The sequence below is a fragment of the Anser anser genome (assembly GCF_964211835.1).
Source record: "Anser anser genome assembly, chromosome: 3".
Classification (NCBI taxonomy): Eukaryota; Metazoa; Chordata; class Aves; order Anseriformes; family Anatidae; genus Anser; species Anser anser.
In genome coordinates, this window is record NC_139722.1 from 105,193,979 (window position 1) to 105,219,920 (window position 25,942).

General features: G+C 41.6%; 3 protein-coding genes across 16 annotated transcripts in view; 1 reads left to right on the forward strand and 2 right to left on the reverse strand.

Moving 5' to 3' along the window:
• Positions 1–5,556, reverse strand: part of CLIP4 (CAP-Gly domain containing linker protein family member 4) — a 27,174-nt gene extending 21,618 nt beyond the window's left edge. For 3 of the 5 annotated variants that reach the window (XM_083827829.1, XM_083827826.1, XM_083827830.1), the window contains exons 1-4: positions 5,444–5,556; positions 4,448–4,485; positions 2,361–2,422; positions 1,618–1,761 (exon numbers count right to left, since the gene is read on the reverse strand). In XM_083827829.1, coding sequence (XP_083683955.1) covers positions 1,618–1,747 — 130 coding nt within the window. In that variant the 5' untranslated portion in view covers positions 1,748–1,761; positions 2,361–2,422; positions 4,448–4,485; positions 5,444–5,556. Of the gene's footprint in view, positions 1–1,617; positions 1,762–2,360; positions 2,423–3,748; positions 4,092–4,233; positions 4,289–4,447; positions 4,486–5,443 lie in introns of all 5 variants that reach the window. The other 2 variants (XM_083827828.1, XM_083827827.1) reach the window with 2 other exon arrangements.
• Positions 5,546–16,566, forward strand: PCARE (photoreceptor cilium actin regulator). 4 transcript variants are annotated; one of them, XM_083827813.1, is made up of 6 exons: positions 5,546–5,685; positions 5,810–6,011; positions 6,981–7,053; positions 7,703–8,349; positions 10,033–14,044; positions 16,430–16,566. In XM_083827813.1, the coding sequence occupies exons 5-6, from the start codon at positions 10,278–10,280 to the stop codon at positions 16,557–16,559; spliced, it is 3,897 nt and encodes a 1,298-aa protein (XP_083683939.1). In that variant the 5' UTR covers positions 5,546–5,685; positions 5,810–6,011; positions 6,981–7,053; positions 7,703–8,349; positions 10,033–10,277; the 3' UTR covers positions 16,560–16,566. The 4 variants fall into 4 exon arrangements, 3 of the variants coding, with proteins under 3 accessions (XP_083683939.1, XP_083683938.1, XP_083683940.1); XM_083827812.1 differs by lacking the exon at positions 6,981–7,053 and having other exon boundaries at positions 7,703–14,044; XR_014581119.1 differs by lacking the exons at positions 7,703–8,349; positions 10,033–14,044 and having other exon boundaries at positions 5,551–5,685; positions 16,430–16,563.
• Positions 16,567–18,013: 1,447 nt separating this feature from the next.
• Positions 18,014–25,925, reverse strand: LOC310896029 (uncharacterized protein). Of its 7 annotated transcripts, XM_083827846.1 has the most exons (7): positions 25,850–25,925; positions 25,501–25,717; positions 24,755–24,897; positions 24,309–24,410; positions 21,649–21,728; positions 20,602–20,642; positions 18,014–18,132 (listed from the first exon to the last, which is right to left on the reverse strand). In XM_083827846.1, the coding sequence occupies exons 3-7, from the start codon at positions 24,828–24,830 to the stop codon at positions 18,036–18,038; spliced, it is 396 nt and encodes a 131-aa protein (XP_083683972.1). In that variant the 5' UTR covers positions 24,831–24,897; positions 25,501–25,717; positions 25,850–25,925; the 3' UTR covers positions 18,014–18,035. The 7 variants fall into 7 exon arrangements, 2 of the variants coding, with proteins under 2 accessions (XP_083683972.1, XP_083683973.1); XR_014581120.1 differs by lacking the exon at positions 24,755–24,897 and adding an exon at positions 22,890–23,094 and having other exon boundaries at positions 20,602–20,779; positions 24,225–24,348; positions 25,501–25,919; XM_083827847.1 differs by lacking the exon at positions 24,755–24,897 and having other exon boundaries at positions 24,309–24,348; positions 25,501–25,550; positions 25,622–25,919.
• Positions 25,926–25,942: the final 17 nt, after the last annotated feature.

Consider the following 25,942-nt stretch of genomic DNA (forward strand, 5'->3'; position numbering starts at 1 on the left):
GCCACCAAATCAAAACGAAGCTGTTGAGGCTGGGTACCTGGAGAACAACTGGTTTTACTATTAAAGTCTGAGGCAAAGAAGGCATTAAGTACCTCAGCCTTTTCCTCACCCTATGTTTTCCCCCCACATCCAATAAAGGATGGAGATCCCTAGTCCTCCTTTTGTTGCTAATGTATTTATAGAAGTATTTTTATTGTCTTTAATGGCAGCAGCAAGATTAAGTTCCAGCTGGGCTTCGGCCCTTCTAATTTTCTCCCTGCATAGCATCACAACATCTCTGTTGTCCTCCTGAGTGGCCTGCCCCTTCTTCCAGAGATCATATACTCTTCCCCCCGCCCCTCAAAACTTCTATCCAAAGCTCTCTGTTCAGCCAGGCCAGTCTTCATCCCAGTCAGCTCATTTTTTAGAACATGGGGATGGCCTGCTCCTGCTTCTTTGCCCTTCAGGACTCCGTAAGGGATTCTGTCAACCAGTTTCCTAAACAGGACAAAGTCTGCCCTCCTGGTGGCAGTTCTGTTAACCCTTCTCCTTACTTTTCCAAGAATCCAAAACTATTATTTCATGATCGCTATGCCCAAAACAGCCTCCAACCTTCACATCACCCACAAGTCCCTTCTCTGTTCACAAGCAAAAGCTCCAGCAGGGCACCTTCCCTACTTGGCTCACTCGCCAGCTGCATCAGAAGTTACCTTCCATGCACTCTGGGAATCTCCTAGACTGCTTCCTCTCTGCTGTACTGCATTTCCAGCAGACATTCGTAAGTTGAAATCCCCCACAAGAAAAAGGGCTAGTGATAATATCGTGTAAAACTTAATTTATCATATGAAACTTGAATTTCCAGCCTGTACTAACTCATCAAATGTGTCTCAAGAATGCCAAGTCTGCAAAGACAGAACATTACTTTACGTGTGTTTATTTTTCCTGAAAACAACTGATTGCTGTAATTAATGAGCAGGAAAAATAGAGAGGGAAAAAATAATTTTTAAGGTGTATAGATGCTATTTCAAATATATTATAATTGTAGCTACTTATGAAGATCCTTTAGCCACAGGGACATTTTAATATATTATATAACCAGTTTTAAAAATTATTATAATTCATACATGTGAAGACAATTCAACATTATTTCAAAAGACAATCACCTAGTTGCTAGTTTTCTGTTAAAACATGTACCATAGTCCTTACCACTGCAAACTACACTTCCAACAGAAATATTCCCCTATAGTTTAGTTCAAATACTGAAATCACACTAAGAAAGTGTAACGCTACAGATTTTAAATGTGATGTAGATCCTTAACTACATTAAAATTTGAATTGCAATTTTGCATCTTAATATCCAGCTCTCTGTTTAGACCTACAAACATCTAATCACGTGTACAGAAGAAACAATTAAAATGAAAAGACATTATAATATAAAATGCATGCAATAAGAAAAAATGGGGAAAGAGTAGGTCTTGGTCTTTCATTTTTCTTTACAAGAACAGAGAATCCATTTAATAAGCAGTAATCTTTTTGTGGAAAGAGGGCATAAATAAAGAGTTGGTAGTTTTTCTTAACATTTATTTTTCAAACTTACTCTCTGCTTACCACAAAATCATTTTCCGTTAATGTACATACCACAGTCTGAAGGCATTGGTGCAGCAGCAACAGAAAAAGTAACAGATGTTTCAGAGTTTGGGAATAAAAAACGCCTTTCAGTGAGAGAATCTCTTTCTAAGGAACGTTCTGGGAGATCTTCTACAGTCATCTTCTAGAAAGCCACTTTAGTAGGAGGGAAAAATGAATGAATAACCTTGTTAGAAATACTCTGGATTAGTTCTATTGTACTAAAATATAATGTATGAGATTAAAATATTTCCTTTTGCAAACAAATTATTACGACTATCGCATCCTTGCAAACCAATACACTTTATTAATTCATAAAAGCTAGTAGAGTATGGTGCCAAGGATAACCAACTTCTAGACTGGACATTGTCAAACTCACATGTTATTAATGGAAAACATGAAATTTCTCCCTGTTTTTCCACTTGGGCAGTGATGAAAAGAATAATGCTGTAACTAGCAACTGCACTGTAATAATGAATGGATTAGTATGTTTTACAGCTCAATGAAAAGGTGAGGCATAGAGTACCTTTCCTCATACTCAGCACGCATCTTTCTCTCCTTAAACCTGAGCAAGAACATGCTACCAGCTACTGCTTTCTCCTCTTTTCAGATTCTCGTGACTTCAATCTTCCCACATAAAGCTGCAGACAATTCATCACTGAGTGATTCACTCCTGGACTCATGATTCCCTGTCATCTCCTTTCCCAGCTTCTCCCCTCTGTGTTTTAAAGTAGCTTTTAAAATAGCATACTTACCACAGTGTTGTAGCCCCCACCCTGGTGTTGTTTCCAGTCAACTTTTCAGGCCTTGCAGCAACCTAGGAAAGAGAAGAAAAATAAAACGGTCGCACAGAATTCTAGTGACATTTTCTAACAACCGGGACAAGTCACATTTTAGTTACAGCCTGCATGCTAAGATAAGAGAAGAGCTGGCTACCACTTGTAACTCACCTACTTAGGCAAATTCACAGATAGAGAAAAATGTTATTCTTTAGAGAAAAACAGAGACTACCAGAGGCTACATCTCACAGATGAAAAACTGAAATTTGAATCTTCATGACTAAGTAGAGTAAAAGTATCACTTCCAATAAACAAACCTAAATTTTTCATTCTGGAGAATACTATACAGTCCTCTTAAACTCAGGAATTTGTTTAAACACTTTGTCTGATAGAAAGGATTCATAGAGCTTCAAGGCATGTTTATTTTTATTACACTTAATCTACAGACAAGTGAACGAGTGGAAAAAAAAGAGTTTTTTTAAGATTTATTTTGTTTTGTCCATCTTACACACAGCAATCTATATGTATGAATTTATTCTAATATTTCCCCCAAATAGATTCGCCACTTTATTTGGGAACCTTGCACAATCTTCATTCAAATATAAAAAGCATTTTAGCAATGGATTGCAGATGCTAACCTTGATAAATAAAAATAAATCCCTCCTCTCTTCTTCTGTATCTTGTACAGTTCACCCTGTCATCAACTTGGAAGAGGTATCCAGATGAAAAATTATTATTTTTCTCCAACTAACTCATTTCCTCAGTCATGTACAGCTGTAAAAATCCATGTGCTCACAAAAAGGAAAGATCAAGGAGGACACTAGGAACAGGCAGGACTATTTCTTCCCATTCTTAATGCATTATCAAATTGCATTGGCTTAAGCATCCTTAGATTCAACAAGGCCAAAAGTATCACTAGTTATTTCAATTGTTATTTTTATCCAGGAAGGAACAGTTAAACTTTACATTTTGAATGTCAATTTAAAAACATCCTTAACACAAGAAAGTCATTACTGTCAGTACGATGGACTCTTAAGATGTCTCTTATAATGCAAGTGACTGATTTAATCTCTTGTATGGAGCAGTGAACTAAGTTTGCTACAATCTAATATTTGTTCAGAGGCTGCGGACAAATCAAAACAAAGCAGTTTTATGAAACAGAAAGTCTCCCCACATCAGTTTTTCATTGCGAGCGCATCAGACACTCTCACACAGTGCACAAGTAATATGCATGTATATAGAAGACAGTTGAACCTGTTAAATCAGAAGAAAAAAAAAACACAAGAAACGATTTATATCCTTTTTGCACAGCACTGTTTAGTACAACAGTGAAGAAAAAGAAACACCGTGAAAAGTAGTCAGACCTGATGAAGCAGATCATAACAGGAAGAGGCGAGATTTGTAACATGTGATTACAAAAGCTGCTGTAACGAGAGATCAGGAGAGACAATTGTAAATTAATAGAAAAAAAAAGTTGTTTATTGCACACAGACTGAACAAAGTAAAATCTGTGGTTTTTCAAGTATCCAGGTCATCGTTTACTTTGAAGGAACACGTAAAACAAAGTGTCAACAAGGCAAAAAAAAAATCAATATACAACAAAGCAAAGTAAACCAGGCAGGAAAACAACCCAGCTTGTTGGGTAGATGACATGAAGACCCAAGTGCCATCACAAATGGTTAGCGTGATACACACGTACACAAACACCTGGAAAGGCAAAAGGAAAGCAAAAGTTTGAAAACAATTTCAAAGAAATGAAGAAGACAAAAAGACCTTGTCCTCAAAATAACTTCCATTCTGAAGAAAAACACAACATTGAGGTATTAATAATATCCAAGATAATACTGACTCAGATGGGAAGTCCTGGTGAAACTACAACATCTTCCAGAAAAGCAGTGATGTTCCTATAGAAGAGGTAACATTAATAAGATCAGAAGTTCAGAGAGACAGAAGGAAATGGTTAGATAAATTAAATGAAAAACCAGCAGTTTTCTTTTTCATAGTATTGCCGAGCTATGCTACTATTAAGTGCAGTTCAGCACAAAAGAAAACACCATACTTACTATTTGCCAGCCATATGTTGTTGCAATCCAAGTGCAACCTGAAAACAGGGAAATATCATTGGAAAAAAAAAATAAGAAAACTTGATGGAGTCATCAGATGTACATGCTTTTATATTGGCAAGACTGAAGAGCAAGTACAAGCTTCTCAATACCCATACATTACACAAAACATGCATGATTTAAAAAAAAAAAAAAGTTTTATTAATACAGGATCCAGATTTTTTGTGTACTCCATACAATTTGCAATCTTATTTTACAGTACTAGTAGAAAGTTTTTCTGCAACTACTATAAACTACTTGCAAATACTAAAGTACTTTAAGTGATCCAATGCAATTGCTCCACGACTTTGTTAGCAGGACTTGTCACACACAGGATGCTGTTTTTGACAATAACCACATATAATGGACTACTTACGGGCCCAAAAATGTAAAAGCAAGAAGAATAACTTGCTCCAGAGAACAAGGCTCTTGCACAAATGCTAACTAATCAATCTCTAAAATTTATGTTACGGGCGAAGGATGTGTGCTAATACAGATGCACTCATGACTGTTTTTCCAACTGGTGCACGGGGGGCTCTCTCGCAGCGCAGCACTTTCAGAAGCTCTAAGTTCAGAACAGTTCTGGTTTCAGAGCTGTCACGTTGCCTCTGCTGCTGCTGCTTCCAACTCTCACTGCTGCGCCCTCCGACAAAGGCAAAGCGCAGGGGGGAGGCCGTGCAAACGCCGCCGCACGGAGCTGTCAGCACGGCAGCGGCGGCTCCCGGCAGCTGCGGCCAGCGCCTCCTCAGCAGGTCGGGCCCCCGCCGGCGTGAGGGGCAGCGCGAGGCGAAGCACCGCGACGCGCCGGACCCCGGGGGTGCGGGCAACGACCCCCAAAGCGGCCCCCGCCCGTTAACTGGCCGCCTCCGCGCAGCGCCGTGAGGTGTCCCCGCGCCCGCCCAACGGTCCCAACGGTCCCAACGGTCCCGCTCCCCGCGGCCGCCCCCCGCACCGTACCTGCAGCCGGCGGGGCGCCGCGCGGCCTCCCCCCGCCCGCACCTCAGGCCCTCGGCCTACCGGCGGCCAGCACCGCCCCCCCGCGGCTCAGCACCGCCCCGCTCCGCCCCGCCGGGCCGACACTGCGCAGTGGCAGCGGCGGGGCCTGCCGGGGCTCGTCCGCGGGCGGGAGGCGAGGCGCGGAGCCGTGCGGTGGGGAGCCTCCCGGGTCCCCGCCTGAGGCGCTGGCAGGGGTGATTCAGGTAATGACAGAGCAGTCACAGAGCGCGTATGACGGGCCAAGTGTCATGTCTCGCTCAGAAACGGCCTGCACCGGAGCAGGGGTAGCTTGCTAGCACAGACATGCATGGCTCTTGTTTGTCCTAGGTGAGGATAGGCCTGGAAACCGCCCAGGGCAACACGGACGACATACCCATCAGCTTATCCACCAGCTTAATACTCGGTACCGTACCTGTCCGTGTTCACCGAACGCTAGTAAGAGAGCAGTGATCGCCAGTTATGAAAAATGAGGGGACAACTAAAGGCAATCAAACTGTGGATCAGACAGCTTGGGTCTGCAGACACTTAGGTAACTAATCCTGATGCTCCACGCTGTTTCATGAGGTAAAATTTGGGTTAGAGAGGTGTAGCCAGGAAGAGACTATGGGTGGCAAAGAGAGAAGGGACAGTGCTGCTTAAATGACAATTTAAGCTGTCAACTCTTCATCAAACAGAAACTTGCTTTCGTTGAACTGCTCCACAAGCTCAAACCTGCTTCCACTTGTGAGAACGGATGTGAACTATGAAAAATGAACTATTTTAATTAAAAATCCAAACCACGGCATTGTGTGAGCCTTTACAAAGATGATTAATTCTATCCCAGCCAAAACCATGACACAGTTATATAAAAAAATAAATAAAGCAGGTTTATTTCAGAGGAAAAGAGCTCTTTAAAGTTGTTGTCACTTAAGCTCTTCATAATTTCTCAGTGAGTAGAAACTCAGTTTTCCTCAGAAGTCAAACACAAACCTTAATTTTTTAAGACCTGATGTGAGCATTTATGCACATTTGCCTTTTAAATGCTGCAAACCTGCAAAGGATAGCAGCCCTACGTTGTCTTTTTTTCTTGCTTCCATAATTTTTAAGCTTACATTACTTGTTTCACACTGAAACTTCATGCTGAAATTTCAGAGTTTCTATCCATCAATTCTCCCATCATCCAGCCCTAAAATCCATCCCATGGTTACCACACTGGCAACATCTCTGGAGCCTGTCTACCACACATGTCTGTCAAGGTTCAGGCCTCATTCTTGCCTTTGGTAGGGCCCTTAACAGTTCTACTAGTCCCACTCCCACTTTCAGACTAGTCTGTTTTTTATTATCCAGTGCACCAGACATTTCTGGCAGGGTTTAAGAATATTTAAGCTGTTCCCTTCAAGAGTGCTATGTGACCAGGCAGCTTGCTTAAAATGAAAATACTGCCAGATTTAACAGTAGGAAGAAAATATATGAAAGGAAGAACAAAGGCCTTTTCAACAATTTCTTGCTTCTTCCCTAGGCTCTGTTCCTCAAACACGGTTTTGTGTTCATCTGGGACACTTGTCAAATTGTTCAACTCAGCAAGTTCACAGGTAACAACGTAGGCTCAAACATGACAAATGTTTTCCTTTTGATATGGGTTCAGTAAACAGTAGCGTTGTAAACCAAAATATGATTTCATAAACAACATATGACAATTCATCTCATTCCTTTACTCTCAAAATACTTGCTTGTCATTCTCCTATCAATATTCTCCTCTACTGCTGTTTTTACTTGGCTTACCTATATTACCATCTCTTTTGTTACATGACCACGGGGCAAAGAACATTTTCTTTTGCATTATCCATGAGGTAAAGCATGTTTTTTTTGAAGTGCCTCAAACTTTCAAAGCAATATATAACTATTTAGGAGCAAGAATATTAATGACAAAAATGCAGTTTCATAAGTGGTTGGAAATAGGTGCAAAGTTTCTTCTCTCACAGAAGCTAAAAAATTTGACACAACATAAATTAGTTATATTCCATATACATGCAAACTATAATTAGAGTTAGGACAAAATATATGCCTCGTTAAAACATTTTTTCTAGGACCCAGGATCTCTATTCAAGAATAAATAAATAAATAATGAACTGAACATAAGTTAATATTTACTAATGTTAATATCAATTGTGAAATAATAAATACATAAGAATCATAAACCAGCGTCTTATGTTTTTTGACCCATGTATATGTTGCCAGCAGATGTTAATACATGGCCTGAAAATAACTAGGAAAAAAAAAAGCGACATGACACTAATAAAAAAAGGAAAAAGAAAAAGACCTTTCCAAAAACAACAACCCACATGAGGCTAATTCCCAGTAGAGATGATGGAACTGTTGGAGCTGCTCTTCAAAGTCACAAGAGTACTTTATACAACAAATACTCAGCAAGCTATGTAAAGAGGTCTCTCAACTCACTGGAAACAGAAGAGATATACTAAAGCTAGTTGATTGATCTATTGTGTTTTCCTTGACTTATTGTGGAGGGCTACAACATTCTGACCTCTAGGATCACTAGGATGAAGCAGCTGCCTACACCTGCCCTGTTTCTCCATTCTGAACACGTTAGATATGTGCCTAAAAGGGAATGCAAGCGATCTGGGACTACTGTGTACAAGCCACATCATGCTGGGATGCAGAAGCAGCTGGAGCGTGAGCTACACGACTTGCAAGAAGCGGAGTCAAGAAGTAATTACCTGATGCCTTCCAGAAAAGCTTAGAGGGAAATGACCGTGACATCACATACATTAAGTACAATTCATGTGTTCCAGAAAAAATACTGTAGAGAAAACAGGGTTTTAAAAATTTTCTTCGGAGTCACTGGCATGCCTTCTCCCTTGTAAATCAAGGTAAGTTTGCTGCTCATGTTGAACAGAACAAATGAAAACAGCAAAGGCTACAGAGAATAATGACTTTCCATGAAGACATTCTGCTACTACAGTCCAGCTCCAACAAATGAATAATGTAAGCAGGTCATTCAAGTCTGAAAACATTTTATAGGCTTGGCAGCATAAAAAGACTTTGGGGAACTGGATGAGATACCTGCAATCACACAGAAATCACATTGCTAGGGTGAAGCCACTGTTTTCTGTAACCTTTTCTGACACTGAGAAACAGATACCTTCAGTAGAAAATCTACATCTGGAAAACAAAAGGTGAACCCATCCAGTGTGAGTAATGAAGAGGGAACTTGGTGGCAGTTGCTATTGTCATCCTCATCCACATACTGCCCTTCATAAATAAATACTTGGAAAATATAAGTATCTTCTGCTTCATCACAGTATTCCATTTCCTGCTTTGAGTTCTTTAATTTCTCTTTCAGACTGGGATTATTCTGGGGTTTGTTTTCGCAAGTAAGAGAAACAGCAAGTGATAACAGAAATAATGAAAGGAACAATTCTTTCATGGCCGTAGAAGTGGTTTGAAGAACTTTTTGGTTTTGTTTTTTAGAAATGGGTCTATATTTTTTTAGCTTTTTTTTCCTTAGAGTTTTAACACTTGAAGTCTTGCTATCAAGAGAACTAGGCCCTGGCAGAGGACAATGAAATAAAGGCAAGCAAGTCACTTTTCTGACTGCAAAGAACATGTTAACGCTTTATCCCAAGAAACTCAGAGGAAGGAAAACCCTTTTTTTTTGTTATTTTGAGATTTGTTATCTTATAGGAAACTGGATGATTTTTTGTGGCCCTAACCCATATTTTTGAAAGTCTAAAGTCGTCCACTCAGCCTGTGATTTGATTTCTTTCCCAAATTAAGACAGGTGAACTGAACACTGAGCACTGTGGAAAGTTTAACTAACAGCATTTACAATGACAACAAGATAGTAGGGTTTGTTTGTTTGTGTTTCTTTTTTTTTTAATACTGAAATTCTACAGTTTAGATGCACTAGAGGTAGACACCATCTTAACCACATATGCAAAACTTATTCTTGAAAGTTCAGCTTTCAAGTTGGGAAGCTGTCTGAAGAGAAAAATACCTTCCAAGAATGATCATGTGACGGGGAAAAAGTCAAAATCATCTTTGGAAATCATAGAAGGACTTAGAAGTAAACAGCTTGTCACTTGCAAGTAGGGGGAAAATGATGAAGACCATCAAGGCAGAAGCACAACGAGTATCTCTAACCCATTTGATTCCATGTCTTATATTCTCCAGCTGGTACACACTCCATCAAGATCACCTTTTCCTTGGTTAAGCAGTACTGAGTGGTATTCACACACCTGTTCAAGTAGCTCCCCTTCAAAAAGGCTTCAAAATATAGTCTCTTTCTTTAGATCTCTACATTCAATTACATGTTACGGTTTTGCAACAAGGGAAAAAAGGAGGGGCAGGTACCAAGTCCTCTTGCCTCCCAATATAGCACAGAAAAAAAATCTTCAACTTGTGTGCTGACTGGCTGGTGCCTGCTTACCGTAATGAGCTTAAAGTCTTATTTGTAGTGGACATCTGTCAATACAGAAGTGAGGCATTCAGGTCCTCTTAATCCATTAGCTCTAAATCCAGCAGAGCTTTCACACTCCTTTTTTGAATCAAAGAAGAAAACCTGAGTGGAAACATACAATGGAACAGCACAGCTTCAAGACCAGATCCTGGGCAGTAAGCACGTGAAATTTCAAGGCAAACAATAAGGAAAGACAGCAAAACTGGAATTGTGATGGAAAACTTGTGAGGAAAAGGACAGTCTGCGGTTCAGGATGAGACAGTGAGTTTAATTCTTTGTTTTATTTTCGCTGGTTCGTCTGGATTTTTAATCAGAAATACAGTCAAAGACAGAGAAAGGATGGGCTGCACACCATCTCACAGCGAGATTGTTAATACTCTTGCAAGAAATGGTTTTAAGGCTTTGAATAAACCTAAAGGTATTTTGCGTATTGATCCAGCAGATAAAGGAATCCCACTGCTAGTTAAAGGTTCATCTTGCTACAATATTGATGAATTCTACCAATACAAAATTCAGAGGAACAGCTGCCTGCGAGAAACTGAGGAGAAACTGTCCGAGGAGGACAAAAGTGATTATTTGCAGTTTTCTTCCAAATCTCATTCAGATCCTCACATTTCCAGGGAAGACAACGTAATTGAGAAAAAAGCCACAGAGGCTGAAGTTATGTCCAAATTGATTGAGTCTCAAAAACACATCATTGAGGCTGTACAGATCAGAAAGCAAAGCTCTTGTGAATCAGAAGCATCAGTTTCCATTTGTGATAATAAAAATGAAAGCAATACAAAGCAAATCCTAAAGAAAGGAAGGAAGCCAAAAAGTCATAAATTAGCTAAGCAAGGTCGACCTAGCAAAATTAAAAAAAAATCAATTTTGTCCCCATGCGAGATAGAGACAAAGGTAGATTTCCCAGAACTGCTTGTTAAGGCTCATCAGAATGCATATGCCTACTTAAATCCAAACCTCTCCAAGTATGAAGCTATACTTCATATGGCCAACCAGGCTGCCCAAACTCAGCTCTTTCTACAACAGATGGTAAGCTTCCTCATGCTTCGCTTTGATGAAATCAACCAGCTCTTGGAAGAAATTGCTAATGATGGGGAAAATCTTCTCAAAGATGTGGGTAGATATCTGGCATGGCCATCAGGAAAAGATGATTTGAAGGAGCACCCTGATCTTCTGCAACAACTACTTCAGTACACAATCAATAAAATGCAGTTAGTGAGTGGAACACTGGCCTCTGTCACCTCCGACGCCCTACAGGAAACCTGCAGCTACCTGCAGTCTGCTGCAAGCAACTTGGAAGGAAAACTGAAAGCAAAGCAAAGCTATGATGAGCGCCTGTTTCGGGCGGTAAGGCTGCTTGAAGCCTCAACCATGGGAAGCTCTCAGTCCCACGGTGATGACAGGACTCTCTATTCTGAGGATAGTGGCATTGGCGTGGACAGTGAGTCCCTCAAAGACTTCAGTCCTTTCAGCCAGCTTGGAGCACAAGCAAGCTGTGAGTCCTGTGCACATGGCCTTCTGTCCCAAAACCACACCAGAACAATGGAGCACATGCATAATGGGGCAATGTCACCAGGCACAGCCACATCCCATGGCTGTGCACTTGAATGGCATTTTAAAGATACATTTTATTCATCTGTACGGAGCAGAGAAGAAACTTCTTGTCAGGGTGGAGTACCAGAAGGTATTTCTGCCGCGGCAAAATATGCAAACCTGAGCAAAAGCCACTCCAGTAACTCCTTCCAGTCTGATTCTACTCAGGAAGGTGAACATTTTGAATCAACAGATTTTCCTTCAGATGATGATGAAGGGAGCACCCTGGGGGAGGATGATGACAATACAAGTTTATCAGAAATGGGTAAGGATGCCCTGCCAAAGAGGCCCCAGTCTTCACCTGCAGTCACTGGTAACACACAAAGACAGTTGTCCACCAAAAGGACAGAGAATGCGGAGACAGAGGAAATGATTCTGAAGATGAAAGATGCCATCAGTGAAAAAATCAAGTTTGTCCCAGCTAAATCTGGGCGTAAAGAATGGGTGGAGGATGAGAGCGGAACAGCAATCCTAACAGCAAGGCCCAGTACAGCAACGGGAAGGCAGAAGGCCTCTGGGAAACAACGACGGTCCAGATCGGAGGAGTCCCTCAGAAGCCAGGCAGAGGACCCAACCCTCCTAGAGCTTCAGAGAACTCAAAAGGAGCTCAGCAAAAGGCTAGAAATGTTTTATGGAAAGATGGATACAGATAACAACCAAGAGCCTCGGAAACTGAGAACAACACGTTACTTGCAGGATGAGCAAATTACATCTAGGTCCTCTAGCAAACTTAAGGCATGCCTCTCAAAAAATTTCAGCATCCTGCCTAACCAGGATAAAGTCCCTTTGTACATGGTTGATCAAAATCCTGCCAATCAGCTGGATGAAAAGAGATGCAAGAAGCCTGTCAGAGCTACTGCACCCACCCAGGAGACATCGAGGAGCAAAGACGACAAGACTTCTGGAACACAAATACTCAGTGGCAGCAGTTGTGCCCCCCGCCAATCTGTCAAAAAGCTCATCGAAACATTCAGTCCGACCGATGATCTTGAAAAAGCCACACCTTTAAGATCTTTAGGGCCAATTAAGTGCATCAGAAAATTTGGACTTCCAGTCATCCCACCCACCATTCCATTTCAGAGAGGGTTGGTGCCTTTAAATATTAAGCATCGTATTTCACCAGTAGAAGACACAAGCCTTTCAAACACCAGTGCAGTTTGTTCTAACTTTCCAAATGCCTTTCCTCCTGTACCAGCTGCAGAATTAAATAAGGACACAAAGGAAGAAATTGATGTAGACACTGAGAACCTGCCACCACCACCCCCTGAAATGTTAATGGACACTTCTTCTGAATTCTCTGAGCCTGAAGAAACAGCAAGAATAGGAGAAAACTCTTCAGAAGATGCCAAAAAGCCTGCCAAAACAGAATTTCATGCTACTAAGAGAGCACAAGTTTCCCCGAAAATGAAAGCCTCCCTCCAGTCCATTGACTTATTACCAAGTAAAAGCATCAGCCCCAGCGCAGTTGCTAACAAAGTTTCAAGGAACAGCGGACGCAGGGATGAGAAACTGCAGATATACTCTCTGGAGCTGAACCCTACCAACATGCACATCCCTAGCCAGGAGGAGATATTAGCAACCCAGAGAAAAGAAGCTGCAGATTTGTACAAGCAAACACATAAAATTATTCCTCTTCAAAATCCCAGTGGGGTTTCAAAACCATATGACAGTAGCTCAGAGAGCAAAGAGCCCAGTTCACCTGCTACTTCAGTGCCATATCAAAAGCATGGTTCTCCCGACTCACTGAGGAGAAATGAAAAAGGTTCGTCATTCAACAGGAGGGTCTCCCCAGCAAGAACTCCCCCTTCTTCTCCACCAACTGAGAAACAGCTTTTCAGCCCCCCAGTACACCACGGACGTGCTCTGCAGGCTTTTAACAGCCAGCAGCTGAGCTCACCCACCATGCAGAGGAAACCCAGTCCCCCTGCCAGCCCCAGGGCACCCAGCCCACCCCGGGGGCCCAGCCCACCCCTACAGAAGAAGCTGCCCTCTCCACCAGCCCAGCGGAAACTGCTCAGCCCTCCTGAGGAGCACAAGCAAAGTTCACCAACACCACACCGGCTGCCAGGCTCCCCAGTCTACCGCCGAGAAACAAGCCCTGCTCCATTCTTCACTGCCCCATCCCCACCGACCTCCCCATCCCGCTCCTACAAGGGATCAAAAGCTGGTCTGGATGCTGGGCATGAGTACCAGCCTGCTTCCTCCAAGAAGGGCAGCAATGTACATTCAATATTTTGCCCAGCCACTTCTTCCTTATTTGAAGCAAGACCTCCACCAGCAGCCAGCAAACCCACAGTGGAAGTCACCAAACAGACTGAAGCTTCACCACCTTCCCAAAAGAGCAGTCTGCTACTCCAGCAGCCTGTAGACCGAACCAGAAAGCTGTCTCTGAGCGCTGCCAATCCTCAGCCGTTTGTGAGGAGAAGCTTTTCTGACCGCAGACCAGGGGTTCGGTTTTATCTTCCAGCTCCTGTAACAGCTGGCAGTGAACCTGCTCTTAACCAAGCAAGGTAAGAAACTTTCTACTTTACGTCAAGAAGCAGAAGTACTGCACTGCGTTGGCTTTCTAAACTAGTAATGGGAATTTATTGCCGTTAAGAAATACCCTAGAAAAATGCCCTGTTCCTGCACAGAACAGATGGCTGGAGAAAGATAACATCATCTTGCCCCAGATTTCAGTTAACTTCCCACAGCTTGCTCTAGCTTTACACTTCATCCAGAGAAAATTCAGTGTTGGTTTCATGCTACTGAACTTCCTTTGTTTGGGGGCTAAGGACATCCACTTTCAATTCTTGAAAGCTATGAAATAGCCTTCAGGTTATAAATATATTTAAACAACCATGAGAAGATAGGCCAGGGTGTCTTTCCTAACATCAGCCTCTAAGCCTGTCAACTATTCAATACAAATCTGTGTTAAAATATTTCAGATCAGCTGGCAAGAATGATGGACAGATAATGGCATGGATCTGTATGGACATTATAGCTTGAAACTTGGAGCTTGTCATGTCAGCTTTCAGATGCTAATTTCAAGTGTAGTGCACCAGACTTTGATTGAGTTTATTGGATGGTTTATTAATCGTGCAAGGCTTACTCTGCTCTGCAATTCATTCAGCTAACAGACGAAAATTTCAAAGTAACTCCCTAGATGTTATATTCCTAAAACTTCTCGTTCTGGCAATGTTTACATCTGGTCTCAAATTTGCAAGCTATTCCCACCCAACTGTTAGTCTCTTTTCCTTCATTCCTTTTCTTGCTCTTCCTCTCCTCTCCAAGTTTAAGCCTCTGTGTCTGTTATTTGTGTGTGTGTGTGTGTGTTGTTAGCAGCTTCAGGCACTAGGTGGGGGCCGGGGGGGAGGAGGAGGAAGACACATGCAAACCCACAATAGCGTCAGACTTCATAGTAAAAGAGTTTGGTAATCAATGAGTTAGCTACTTTCTCCCATGCTTCTGCAAACTCTGGGATATTTGCCTCCATTTTTTCCATGCCCAATTAAAACATCCGTTTTCTGAGAACAGATTACTAAATACAATTTTCCAGGAGCTTGTAAAAGTAACATTCCAGGAAGTCATCGGGCAGCAGAATTCCATTTCCCACCCACCCCATTTTAGCAGCAACACCAAAAGAACAAGCAACTTCTATCTCATTTTGGTAGCTAGCATTGACAGGCATTAAATGCCATTGTTAGGTGCAAATTTGCATCGCCTGCATGCTCACTGCCTAGAAGGCAAGAAGTGCTCCTTTCCCAAGTACATCTGCTGCCCATCCTATGCTGCGTGGAATATCAGGACTTAAAACAACACTAGCCTTAGCTAGAGCTGGAGCTTCAGCTTTTGTATTTGGACAGGAGATTCATTTTAAGGTCTCCATTTCTAAGTTCAAAAACTAATTGAACAAATCAAGTATAACAGCTGGTTCCACTTGGACAGCCTATGGTTGTTAGCTACTGAACTAACTATGAAAGTTAGTTACTGACCTAATTTTCCTGTTTTCTAAGCTTGGTCATTTGACAGCAGTCAACAGCTACTGGCATATTATCAGGGCATAGCGTGTGAAATTATCCTGCTTATAGAAATCCTGTGAATCTGTAATAGGATTTCTGTGTATGCAGTTTAACTGAAAATAATATTTCATTGAGGCTGCTAATCTTCCAAGGGGTAGAGCAGAGATAAAAGATTAAATGCTATTGCCATTAAGATATTGTTCAGGAAGGCAAGGGATTTGGTTAATTGAATCAGCCCACAGCAAGTAGTCAAAGTGAGACCTCCTATACTTAGGGGACATTTGAATCTGTATTAGAGTTTCATGACTGGTCATGTATAACGAATATCTTCATCCAGCAGCGCAAATCATGGAAGTCCTAGTAACCAGAACAGGAACTTAACAGCTTGTCTATAATCAAAAGTTAATTCAGTTTAGCATGGTTTCTGTGTATCAGTTCTGTCTGCAATGTGGCAGATTTATACCACCAGAACACATATCCTATTGTCATGTTAGCATACTCAAATGTCACTGTAAAAATACTAAGCGGATGCATAGCAGAGTTAAGACCTTTACTCCAGCTGAGTCTGGATTTGGAACAAGACTTTTCACTCAAATCTGTCTCCATTCACAAGTGAACTCAGATTTGTACTGATCTCCCGTTAAACATTTTAAATATTTTCTTCCCAAGAGAGATTTGGGAAGGGAGAGTACAGCATATCTGGCATCACAAAAGAGGGAACATGGAGAAAAACATCTGGATAGTGTGCATATAGACCACGTACACAGAAGGAGACACTGAGTTACCTAGTACTTTGCAGGATTTGTGCTTCATGGGTTAATGTGGTCTTACCATCATTGTTTTAAAAAGTCACCATTCATAAGCTTCTTAACTTAACTCTCTTCCCTTCTGCAGTGTGGAGGAGAGCCCTGGAAAAGCAGGTGACTGTTGGAGCAACCCTTGTGCCCCTGAAATCAAGGAGTCCAACAGATCCACTTCCCACCCTGAGCTCTACATCGTGGGCCAGGGGCTGCAGAGGGACTGACAGCAGAAACATTTGGGCAGAAAGAGGCACAAGCAGAGGAAACAGCTTTACCCAAGCCTCCAAAACACAACTTATTCACAAGGAAGCATTGCATCTAAAAACACAAACTGCTCCCAACAGTCTGAGGAAATATCAGTAGCCAGCTGCTTCTCCTTTTGATTGCGTTTTAGGGTTTAATTCGAAGTTTTACAATTAGCAACAGAAATACTTTCCAGTTCTGCAAGTCTGAGGCAAATTGATTCCACGAAGGCAGGACCTGAAGCCAAGTCCTTTGTTTCACCATTTAGCTAAAGGAGTTTAAAAACTTTCAGAAATGATCATTATTTGACATGTCATTTATTCAGGAGGCATCACAGCTTTGGTTGTGTAAAAAAGTGACTGATGTGACCTTTCCCTGGGTAAAATCCTGGACCAATTGTATTCTATTGCAAAAATACAAAAAAAGCAAAACCACAACTTCACACTAGGTATTTATGAGTATGGAGGGAAAGAAAAAGGTCAAATACAAGTTAAAACAAAAAATAACCCTTTTTTTTAAAGGAATAAAGGAATAAAATTGGGGATATTATTACCTCAAAAAGGCTTTGATCTTCTAAAACACCTTTGATTATCATGTAATCTCATCATCTCTGGTTCCAAAGATACAAGGCTTAATCCTGATTAGAGTAGTTTTGTAAGAGCCCAACCAAACAGCATTATAAATCCGGAGGTAGCTAAGGACATGTAGAGAGAGAGAGAGAGAGAGAGAGAGAGAGAAACCTCTCCTCTAGCACAGAGAATCCTGTTTTCCCAGGAAGACATTTATGTTCTTTCTGATTTATGCAGTTTGAAGGGATTTATTGTAATTTCTAGACAGATTCTTGCTAATGAAAACACAAGGTACTGAAAATTGGTTAATCTTAGGCTGTTACAGCACTCATTAAAATAGTTTCAGAATTTACTGAATCTTGCTCACAGAACTAGTTTATCATCAGAATTAAGATGCAATTTTTTAATTAATTTGATGTGTTTTCATATGCAACTTTAGTACAGAACAAGATCCAGAAAAAGAGCTATTTCTAGTTGTGTTCTGATAGGAATAATTATAGTTTTTTCCCATAGTTTTCATGATGACAGCGCTTCATCTTCACACAAAATTTTTAACCCTTCCTGCCCACGATCGGGGAACTGAGGCTTGCCTTATGCTGTACAAGGGACCCCTTTGGATACTGAACTCCTGAGTTTTATTATATTGCCTTAATCACAACCATCCTTCTTCAATAAGCTCAGTGCCATTTTATGCCACACACACAAGAAAATCTTAATTATGGTATTTACAGTGAGGTATTGAATATAAAGAAGTAAATTGCAGCAGAAAGATACTTTGGATCTCTGGGGGTTGCAAGCTTGAGGTGACAAAGTAGCCATACCCATAGCATACAGATAGATTTCAACAGATCCACCTTGTAATCACGAAGACAGATGCGCCATCACCTATTAAATTGGGAAATCGCCAAGAGATATGGCAAAGATCATCAGCAGGGCAAAGAGCAAGCCAGTCTTCCGACTCATCAGAAGTGGAGTCCTATCCAATCTGCATTAAAAATACAAATACATTTTGTATGCATTTTTGGTTTTTTTCTGTTGTGCTGGCAGTAACCACCCAGAATAGCAATAAACAAGAAACACGACAACAGAAAAACAGCACTTTGCATGCCTAAATATAGCTTTGAAGATGAAAATACAAGAGTGGGAGGACAGCTTCTCTTCAGTTAGTACAATTGTTTTCTCTCTTTATGAGTAAATGGTGAAATTTCTCAGCATCCATGATGGACGGTAACTGAGAAGTATTTACACCCCCCAAGTACCAAATTCTTCTGTGGTGTAAGAGCTACATCAGCACACAGAAAAACACTTCGGCAATCAAGCTGGAAACTTGCTCACATGTGCTGGCTGGACATGAAGTCAGCCAAAGCAACTTTCCCTGAAAAACAGGCTCTCCTGAAGATGCCTCACATCAGCCAGCATCCTAGTACAGCATCTCTCCCAGCTTTGACTAAGGGCCATGTCATCAGGACAGTCATCACAAAATCAATCACCTAATCCCACCTAAACACTGCAGCTGCTGAAGAATTCTAATGGTACCCTAAGGATGTTGCAGCAAACTTAGCATTATATTCAAGAAACAGAGCTTCCCTCAGTAGTAATCTACAAGAATGTATCACGAACTCATGACTACATGTAGCTAAGAGATTCTCTTCAGTACAGTTAATGTACAGGACTCTTGCAAAATTCTTCAATTTGAATTGCAAGCATGCGGTTAAGAGCAATTAATGTAGGAAATCACAGTTTAGCTGGTCACTTTGAAATTATTTTTTTTCTAAAGTTTTTTTTTGGACATTTCCATTTTTCATTAATCCAAAATTTCTGAAATATGGTTGTTTTTAAGATAATACTCAACTTCAAGAATTATTTTTCACTGATGTAAATAAATCGGAGTTTTTATACGCAAGTTGTGTTTGATCTCCCTTACGTTCTGTATGCAGCTACCTTAAGTCTTAGACCAACATTATACTACTGATTCCTTACTTAGTGACTAACTAGTGCCCCCTCCTATATAAAGTCCATTTGCTCGCTTCCTCCCCACCTCAGTAAAAGCTTGTCTTGTTTTGTGTTTTACTGGGACATCAATTAAATTAAGTTGTGTTTCCATTAAGCAAATATGTATTTTTATGCCACAAAATCCAGCCTGGACACTGACAGAGCAAAACAGATGTCAGCTGCACTTCCACCTTCACTTGTTCTGATTTAAGCTTGAGCTACCAGGCAATTTTGTACCCTGTTCAGAGCTGCTATGTACAAACACAGCTACCTTGAGCGTGGAGTTGTGGTTTCATCCTAGGGGTTAAAGCCAGAGCACACATTGTGCTTTGGAGTCTTATTGCAGAAGGGCTGAGCACACTGTGAAGCAGTATCAGTTTTCCAGCCAGGGATTCATAGCTGCAAAACCAGCAACTAAGAGTTCTGTGTTACACTTTATCTGCAGACCTTTAACAAGCTGGCAGTTGCCCTTGCTTCCATTGGCACTGCTCAAACCTGAAACCTGTAAGGGAGTTGCCATTCCATGCTCTCAGTATCTGAGGGTGACCCAAAAGCACTACACTGACTCCAGTTACTTTATTTGACTTCAAGAAATACACCAGATATTAGCAATATAACTGAGAATACTATGCATTTTACCAATAAAAACAACATATTGCAGAGTTTTCACTGCCACACTTCTTAACATCCAAAACATTTTATAATCATTGATGGAGTTCTATTATTAAGAAAGATATTCTGAGAATTATGCCCTTTGCTATAGGAATGAAAGAAATCACAACACAGAGAGAAAGTAACTTGTTCGTACTGTCATGTATCGTCACTATCTGAAAGAGTGGACTATCTGGATTATCTGAAAATCTGGTGCAAAGATCCCAAGTCTGCATTTCTCCCCACTACCCTTTTGGATGAATAATGAAAATACTAATGATAAAAAATGGATGTGCTGATACAGCCAGTAAATACTCAGTACCATGGTACTGCTTGGGATCTTTGGACCAGATTTTCAGATAATACAATATACAGTTGTGAAGATTCTGTAAGTACCTTGCACAGCAAGAGCAAAATCTCCATTTGAAGTTCATACCTGCAACATGCATCTATGCGTGCTGCAGTCTTGATGGCATTAAGTTTATCTGATGTGGAAGGATTAACAAATTGTTAATCTAGAAGAATTTATTTTCAGATGTTGGCAGTTCCTTAGTGATGAGACATGACAGTAAATATTCAGCAGGGAAAGACGATCATGACCCACGACCACATTATCCCTCTGGTCCCGTTTACATACATCTCATGTATGTCTGCTGTTGGGAGGAATGGGTTAAAAGTGGAAGATCAGTGAGAAGGATGGGGTGAGAACTGAAGATTGGTAAGAATGACTGTAAATACAGTCAAGTGAGCTTGAAGCTAGGAATGTTTAAAGCCTTGAGAGTTGTAATGTAGGAAAACACATGCATCTTACCTATTGCTGTTCATCTTCTGCATGCTTGATGAGTAGAACATCTGTGTATAGATAACATAGGTGTTTGGTAGACTTGGAGGTGCCCTATTGGACATGCTTGAGCTACCTTCCTTAGTATGGAGAAGGTTGAAGCACAGTGAAGATCAAAGCATGGTGGTAAACCACACCTGTGCGAACCCTTGGAAAGCAGGTGTAAACAGAAGGTCAGCAATCCTCTAGCATAGACTGAGCTTAGCAGTGCCTGCATCCCCACTTGTGTGCCTCTGCCTGGGTATTGCTTCAGGGATCCCCCAGTTAGCAAGGTAACAAAAATAAATATACTCTGCATTTCCTGCTGTCTGCCTGTGCTGACTCACGCATTGGCGTAGTCAGCAGGATCCAGAAACAGCCATGCCATGGCTAGCAAAAAATCGGGAACTGGGGAGGCCACAACAGTGACTCCCTGGGGTCTGGGGTGGCCCAGTACTGTGTGCTGGACCACCTTGGCCACTTTATTAGCTACATTAACTCTATCAGAAGAATGGCCTGAAATAGATGGCAGGGGCAGTGGTTACCCCTCAGATGACTGAGATGGCTATGCACAAATTGCCATGGAAAGCAGCATCAAAGTATTCTCACAAGCTAGGGGAGACTAGGATGGCTATTAGGTACCAGTCGTAGAGCTCCTGACCAACAAGTTGTATCATTACGGAGTAAAATGAGGGAGTTAGAAGGAGAAGACAGAATATTACAAGACACAAAGGTGATTGTGCAAGAAATAATTACTACTCATGGCAGGGCGGTGTAAGGCACTATAGAGTAGCTGATGGTGTGTATTGCTAACAAAGGTGCAGATATGGGAAAAGTGAGGTTTCAGTTTCCCAAGTTTGTGCTCTTACAGAGTCCTCTGTCTCCAAGGTTGAGTTTGAGCCAGATTTAGAAGGTAGGAAGGTGGTAGGAGCACTACCCCTCATACAAATAAGGGAGCAGCAGGAGCAGGCAGGAGGTTGAGTGAATACAGGCTGAGTGATGAGTGGATTGAGAGCAGGACAGCAGCTCTGAAGATACCTGGGGGTGTTGGTTGATGAGGAGCTCAACACGAGTCAGCAATGTGTGCTTGCAGACCAGAAAGCCAATTGTATCCTTGGCTGCAACAACAACAAAAAAAAAAGAGGGTGATTCTCCTCATCTCTTTCTTATGAGACCTTACTGCATTAAGTTTTGGGACCCCTAATAAAAGAAAGACATGAACCTATTAGAGTGAGTCCACAGGAGGGCCACAAGGATGGTAAGAGAGCTGGAACACCCAGTATGAAGATTAGGCTTAGAGATTTGGGGTTGTTCAGCCTGGAGAAGAGAAAGCTCTGGAGAGACCTTACAGCAGCCTTCCAATACCTAAAGGTACTTCTCTGGTACTGCCCAGAGAAGTTGTGGACGCCCCATCCCTGGAGGTGTTCAAGGCCAGGTTAGATGAGGCTTTGAACAACCTGGTCTAGTGGGAGATGTCCCTGCCCATGGCAGAGGTTTGGAATTAGACAGCATTTAAGGTCCCATCCAACCCAAATAATTCCATGATTCTAAATGTATTAATGGGTGGAAAAGGTTTAGTAAACCCTATATGCTCAATTACAAATATCAGGAACCTTGATGGGCAGGATATTACTTGTACCTACACTATATCAATGGTTGCGTGCAGCAGTTCTAACAACATATGCAGATCTTGCCGAATTAGTGTAGTGTCTCAGAAAACGGTGTACGATGAAAGAAGGTATTAATTGAGTGTGGCTTATGAGGATGGCTCATGCATTAATTACAGGATCCAATCCAGACAGGTTAGCAGTAATGAGAATTATCAAAACACAGCTTTTGAGAGGGGTGCCTCCTTCACTGAAACCTTTGAATATAACAACTGTCAAAAGTGCTACTGGTAAGGGAGGTGCCCTACCAAATACCTTGAGGGAAATTGGAGCTATAATTTTGGGACCATCTGTGCAGGTGGAGGACAAAGGAAAGGCACCAAAACTGAAAGGAGTTACTTCCTGGACTTAGGAATTGCATTGGATCCATAGCTGAGCTAACATACACGGACACATAAAAGAGATTTTGTCCTTCAGAAAGCCTGATTAACACATCACACATATATTTTCTTCTGTAACATCAGAAACTGGCAACCATGCAGAAATTGCTGTCAAAATGTTAGGGTTTGCATTAGCCTGTAAAGTATTTTTCCCTCAGGCAGAGGAATAATGGCAGCTACAAATTAAAATGTAAGTTTAAAAGATTCAAATGATTATGAAATGAAACTTAACTATTTTTTAAAAGGCAGTGCCATCAATAATTGCATGGTCCACCAAGAGTCTGAGCTGCATCCAGAAATGCTTGTTCCAGCCACAGAGGAATTTGTTACACTGTGCAGCACTGGCCAATGGCAATAAGTTATCACATGGCCCTCTGCTGAATGGTTGCTCTGGCTTCAGTATAAATATAGCTCGTGTCGGATGAAGTCCCCATTGACTGGAGAAAGAGAAACAGCACAGACATTTTTATAAAGGGTAGAAGCAAGGACCCGAGGAACTACAGACTGGTCAGCCCCACTACCGTGCCTGGGAACATCATGGAACACATCCTCCTGGAAACCACATTAAGGCATAGGGAAGACAGGGGGGTGACAACATGGCTTCAGCAAAGGCAAATCATGCCTGACCTATTAGCCTTCTATGATGGAGTGAGTTATGTAAGGCCTTTGATCCAGTCCCACACAACATCTTTGTCTCCAAATTGGAGAGAGATGGATCTGAAGGGTGGACTGTTCACTGGACAAGGAATTGGCTGGACAGCCACCTCCAGGGAGTTGAGGTCAATGACTCAATGTTCAGATGAAGATCAGTGATGAGAGGTGTTCAAGGCCAGGATGGACGAGGCCCTGGGCAACCTGTTCTAGTGGGTGGCATCCCTGCCTATGGCAGGAGGTTGGAAATAGATGGTCTTTGAAGATCCTTTCTAACCCAAACTATTCTATGATAAATTTATTTGAGTAACCCTTTTCACCTTTGTTGGCCTCATGGTCAACTCATCCTCCTGCAAGCAAGTCACAAACAACACTATTTGACTGCTGTTCCAGGTATATATATGCCTTTTGAAAAGCAGTGCCTCTTTTCCTTATAAAAGATATTTTATTTTCCTAATTATAAAACAAGATAGAAGACAGCTATGAGCCAGAAATAACTCAAACTGCAAATATACAAAACTAGAATTTGGGCCAATTTTTCTTTGTTCAAACCTTCTGTGAGTACAGAATACATACAGTTAGAAAAATTTATTCTATACAGGACTTTCTCCACATACACCGTGTCCCAAATATATTAAAAAGTGATGCCATTGGAACACTAAATAATATATAGCAGCAGCAGGTGGCACAAAGAAGCCTTGGCAAGAGAGGAAAGAGAGGACCAGCAGGAAGAGAATGTAGTGGGTCAAATTTTTTCTTATTGGAATTGCAGTAAGGAAGAACTATGAGTCTGAAAAAGAAAATCTTTCTGTGTGTGAAATGTGAACTACTGTCAGCCCTGGTGTGGGCATACTGTCACCACTATTTTCAATGGAATTATTAGTTGCAGGATCAATGGGGAATGAAACAACAGTACCTGCCAGCAGTTGCCAGATTGCACGATGAGATCCCACAGCTACAAGGGCAGCCTGCAAGAGGTCCAGCCTAGAAGGTCACTTACCAGAGCAATTGGGCTGATTTAGCTGGAAGGCAGCTGTCTCCTGAGAAAGCAGAAGCATCTCTTGTTGTTTTGTTTGCACTGAGTGATGCTGAAAACAAAGAGCTGCCAGAACAAGACAGCAGCCAAAGAGATCTTAATATTGGCACAATTATATCCATATGGAAGTCATCTTACTAGTATAGCCAATTTTCCTTCTTGTGCTGAAACATGTTTACCATTCAAGTATTTGCACTGACAAAAGTACATCAGCTCTAAGCAGCTTTATAACCCGTATTGTGTACACTAACAGCATACAGAGAGGAGAAGAAACATGCAAAGTAACACATACAGACATGAGTGTATAAGGGTGCATACTTCTGTACATGAAGCTAAAGCAGCAGCAATCAAATCATATGCAACATCAAATTTCAGGCTGTGCCTGAGAGCATAGGCATGACTGCAGTCACCTGGGCATGGCCACTTGGCACATATGTCCTGGAAAGCAGTAGATAACGACAAACTTGCACGTCCTGCAGCCTTCATGGCAGCCTCCAAAGCAGAGTTTTACTTCCCGTTCCCAAATGCAGCAAAGGTGAAATGTGCTAAACAACTGTGAGAAGGACAGCCTTCATTTATCTGGAGTACAGCTATTAGTACAGAGATTTTACAAGCTGTTTTACCACAGCCAATTGCATTTGAAAACTATTTGGGAGCTTTTAAGGATACACAGGGGCAGTTCACTGGCTCAATACTTTTTTTTTTTTTTTCCCAGCTACAGATACCAAGGCAGAGGGGAGGCTTAAAGGTTCAGGTCAACTCTAATTTTAACTAGATAGTTTTCTCTCCTCTGCTTATATCAAAGGCTTTATTACGGTATCAGAATTCAGTGTCAGCTGGCGGGGATTTGTTAGCAATGCCAGTGGTTTTATTCCCACCATCAGTATTTATCAAGGATGAAAATAGCCACCTCAGTGCAGTCCCTCTCCCTCCACTCAATAGAAGGACTCAGCAGCTGGCTCCCAAGCCCACCTTTAACCTTTACAAGGGCAAATTCTGCCAGAATCACCTTACTTACACTCCATGATACAGCAGCATCTCTGCAAAAGCACTATCTACCCAGTGTGTAGGGGAACATGAGCTTTCTTCAGTCCTTCATGGTAGAAGTCACGTTATCCCTTCTCTCCCACCTTCCCTTAATGACAACAACTCTTACCTTCAGCAAGCAGGAGACTATCCGTGACAGCCAGGATCTTTCTTGGGGCTCTGCCAGGTTGTATGGTAGAGTAAGCTAATGTACAAAACTGCTGTACATATCTTTTGCTGAACTAATCTACCTGGGATAGCCGCTGCACTGCACATTAAACACAACAATCAGATGAATTAAACTGGCCACGTAAGTGCAGCTTGCAGTCTCCTTTCTGGTGAGATTTCTGGAACAAAATAATAATAAGTTAAAAACATTTTTTTTTATTTATTTTTTACTAGTTCTAGAAGAAGGTCTAACACTGCCCTGAGTTTTGGTCCTACCTTCCAAAAACCTTAATAGCTTCATAATAACTTACCATATGTGCACCTGTGCAAGCACGTGGTAGAAGAGCTCACCTGAGCTGATTTAACCTGTACCAATTAACCCTTGCTCCTCTATTCTCACTGCA

Bases quoted from the DNA above. Each gene is read 5' to 3' on its own strand.
- PCARE (XM_083827813.1), top strand. From the start codon at position 10,278: ATGGGCTGCACACCATCTCACAGCGAGATTGTTAATACTCTTGCAAGA. The intron at 14,045-16,429 runs GTAAGAAACTTT...TCCCTTCTGCAG, and splicing joins CCTGCTCTTAACCAAGCAAG to TGTGGAGGAGAGCCCTGGAA.
- LOC310896029 (XM_083827846.1), bottom strand. From the start codon at position 24,830: ATGAAGGCTGCAGGACGTGCAAGTTTGTCGTTATCTACTGCTTTCCAG. The intron at 20,643-21,648 runs GTATCTTCAGAG...ATCTATACACAG, and splicing joins TCATCAACCAACACCCCCAG to ATGTTCTACTCATCAAGCAT. The intron at 18,133-20,601 runs GTAAGATGCATG...TTTTTAATGCAG, and splicing joins CAGAAGATGAACAGCAATAG to ATTGGATAGGACTCCACTTC.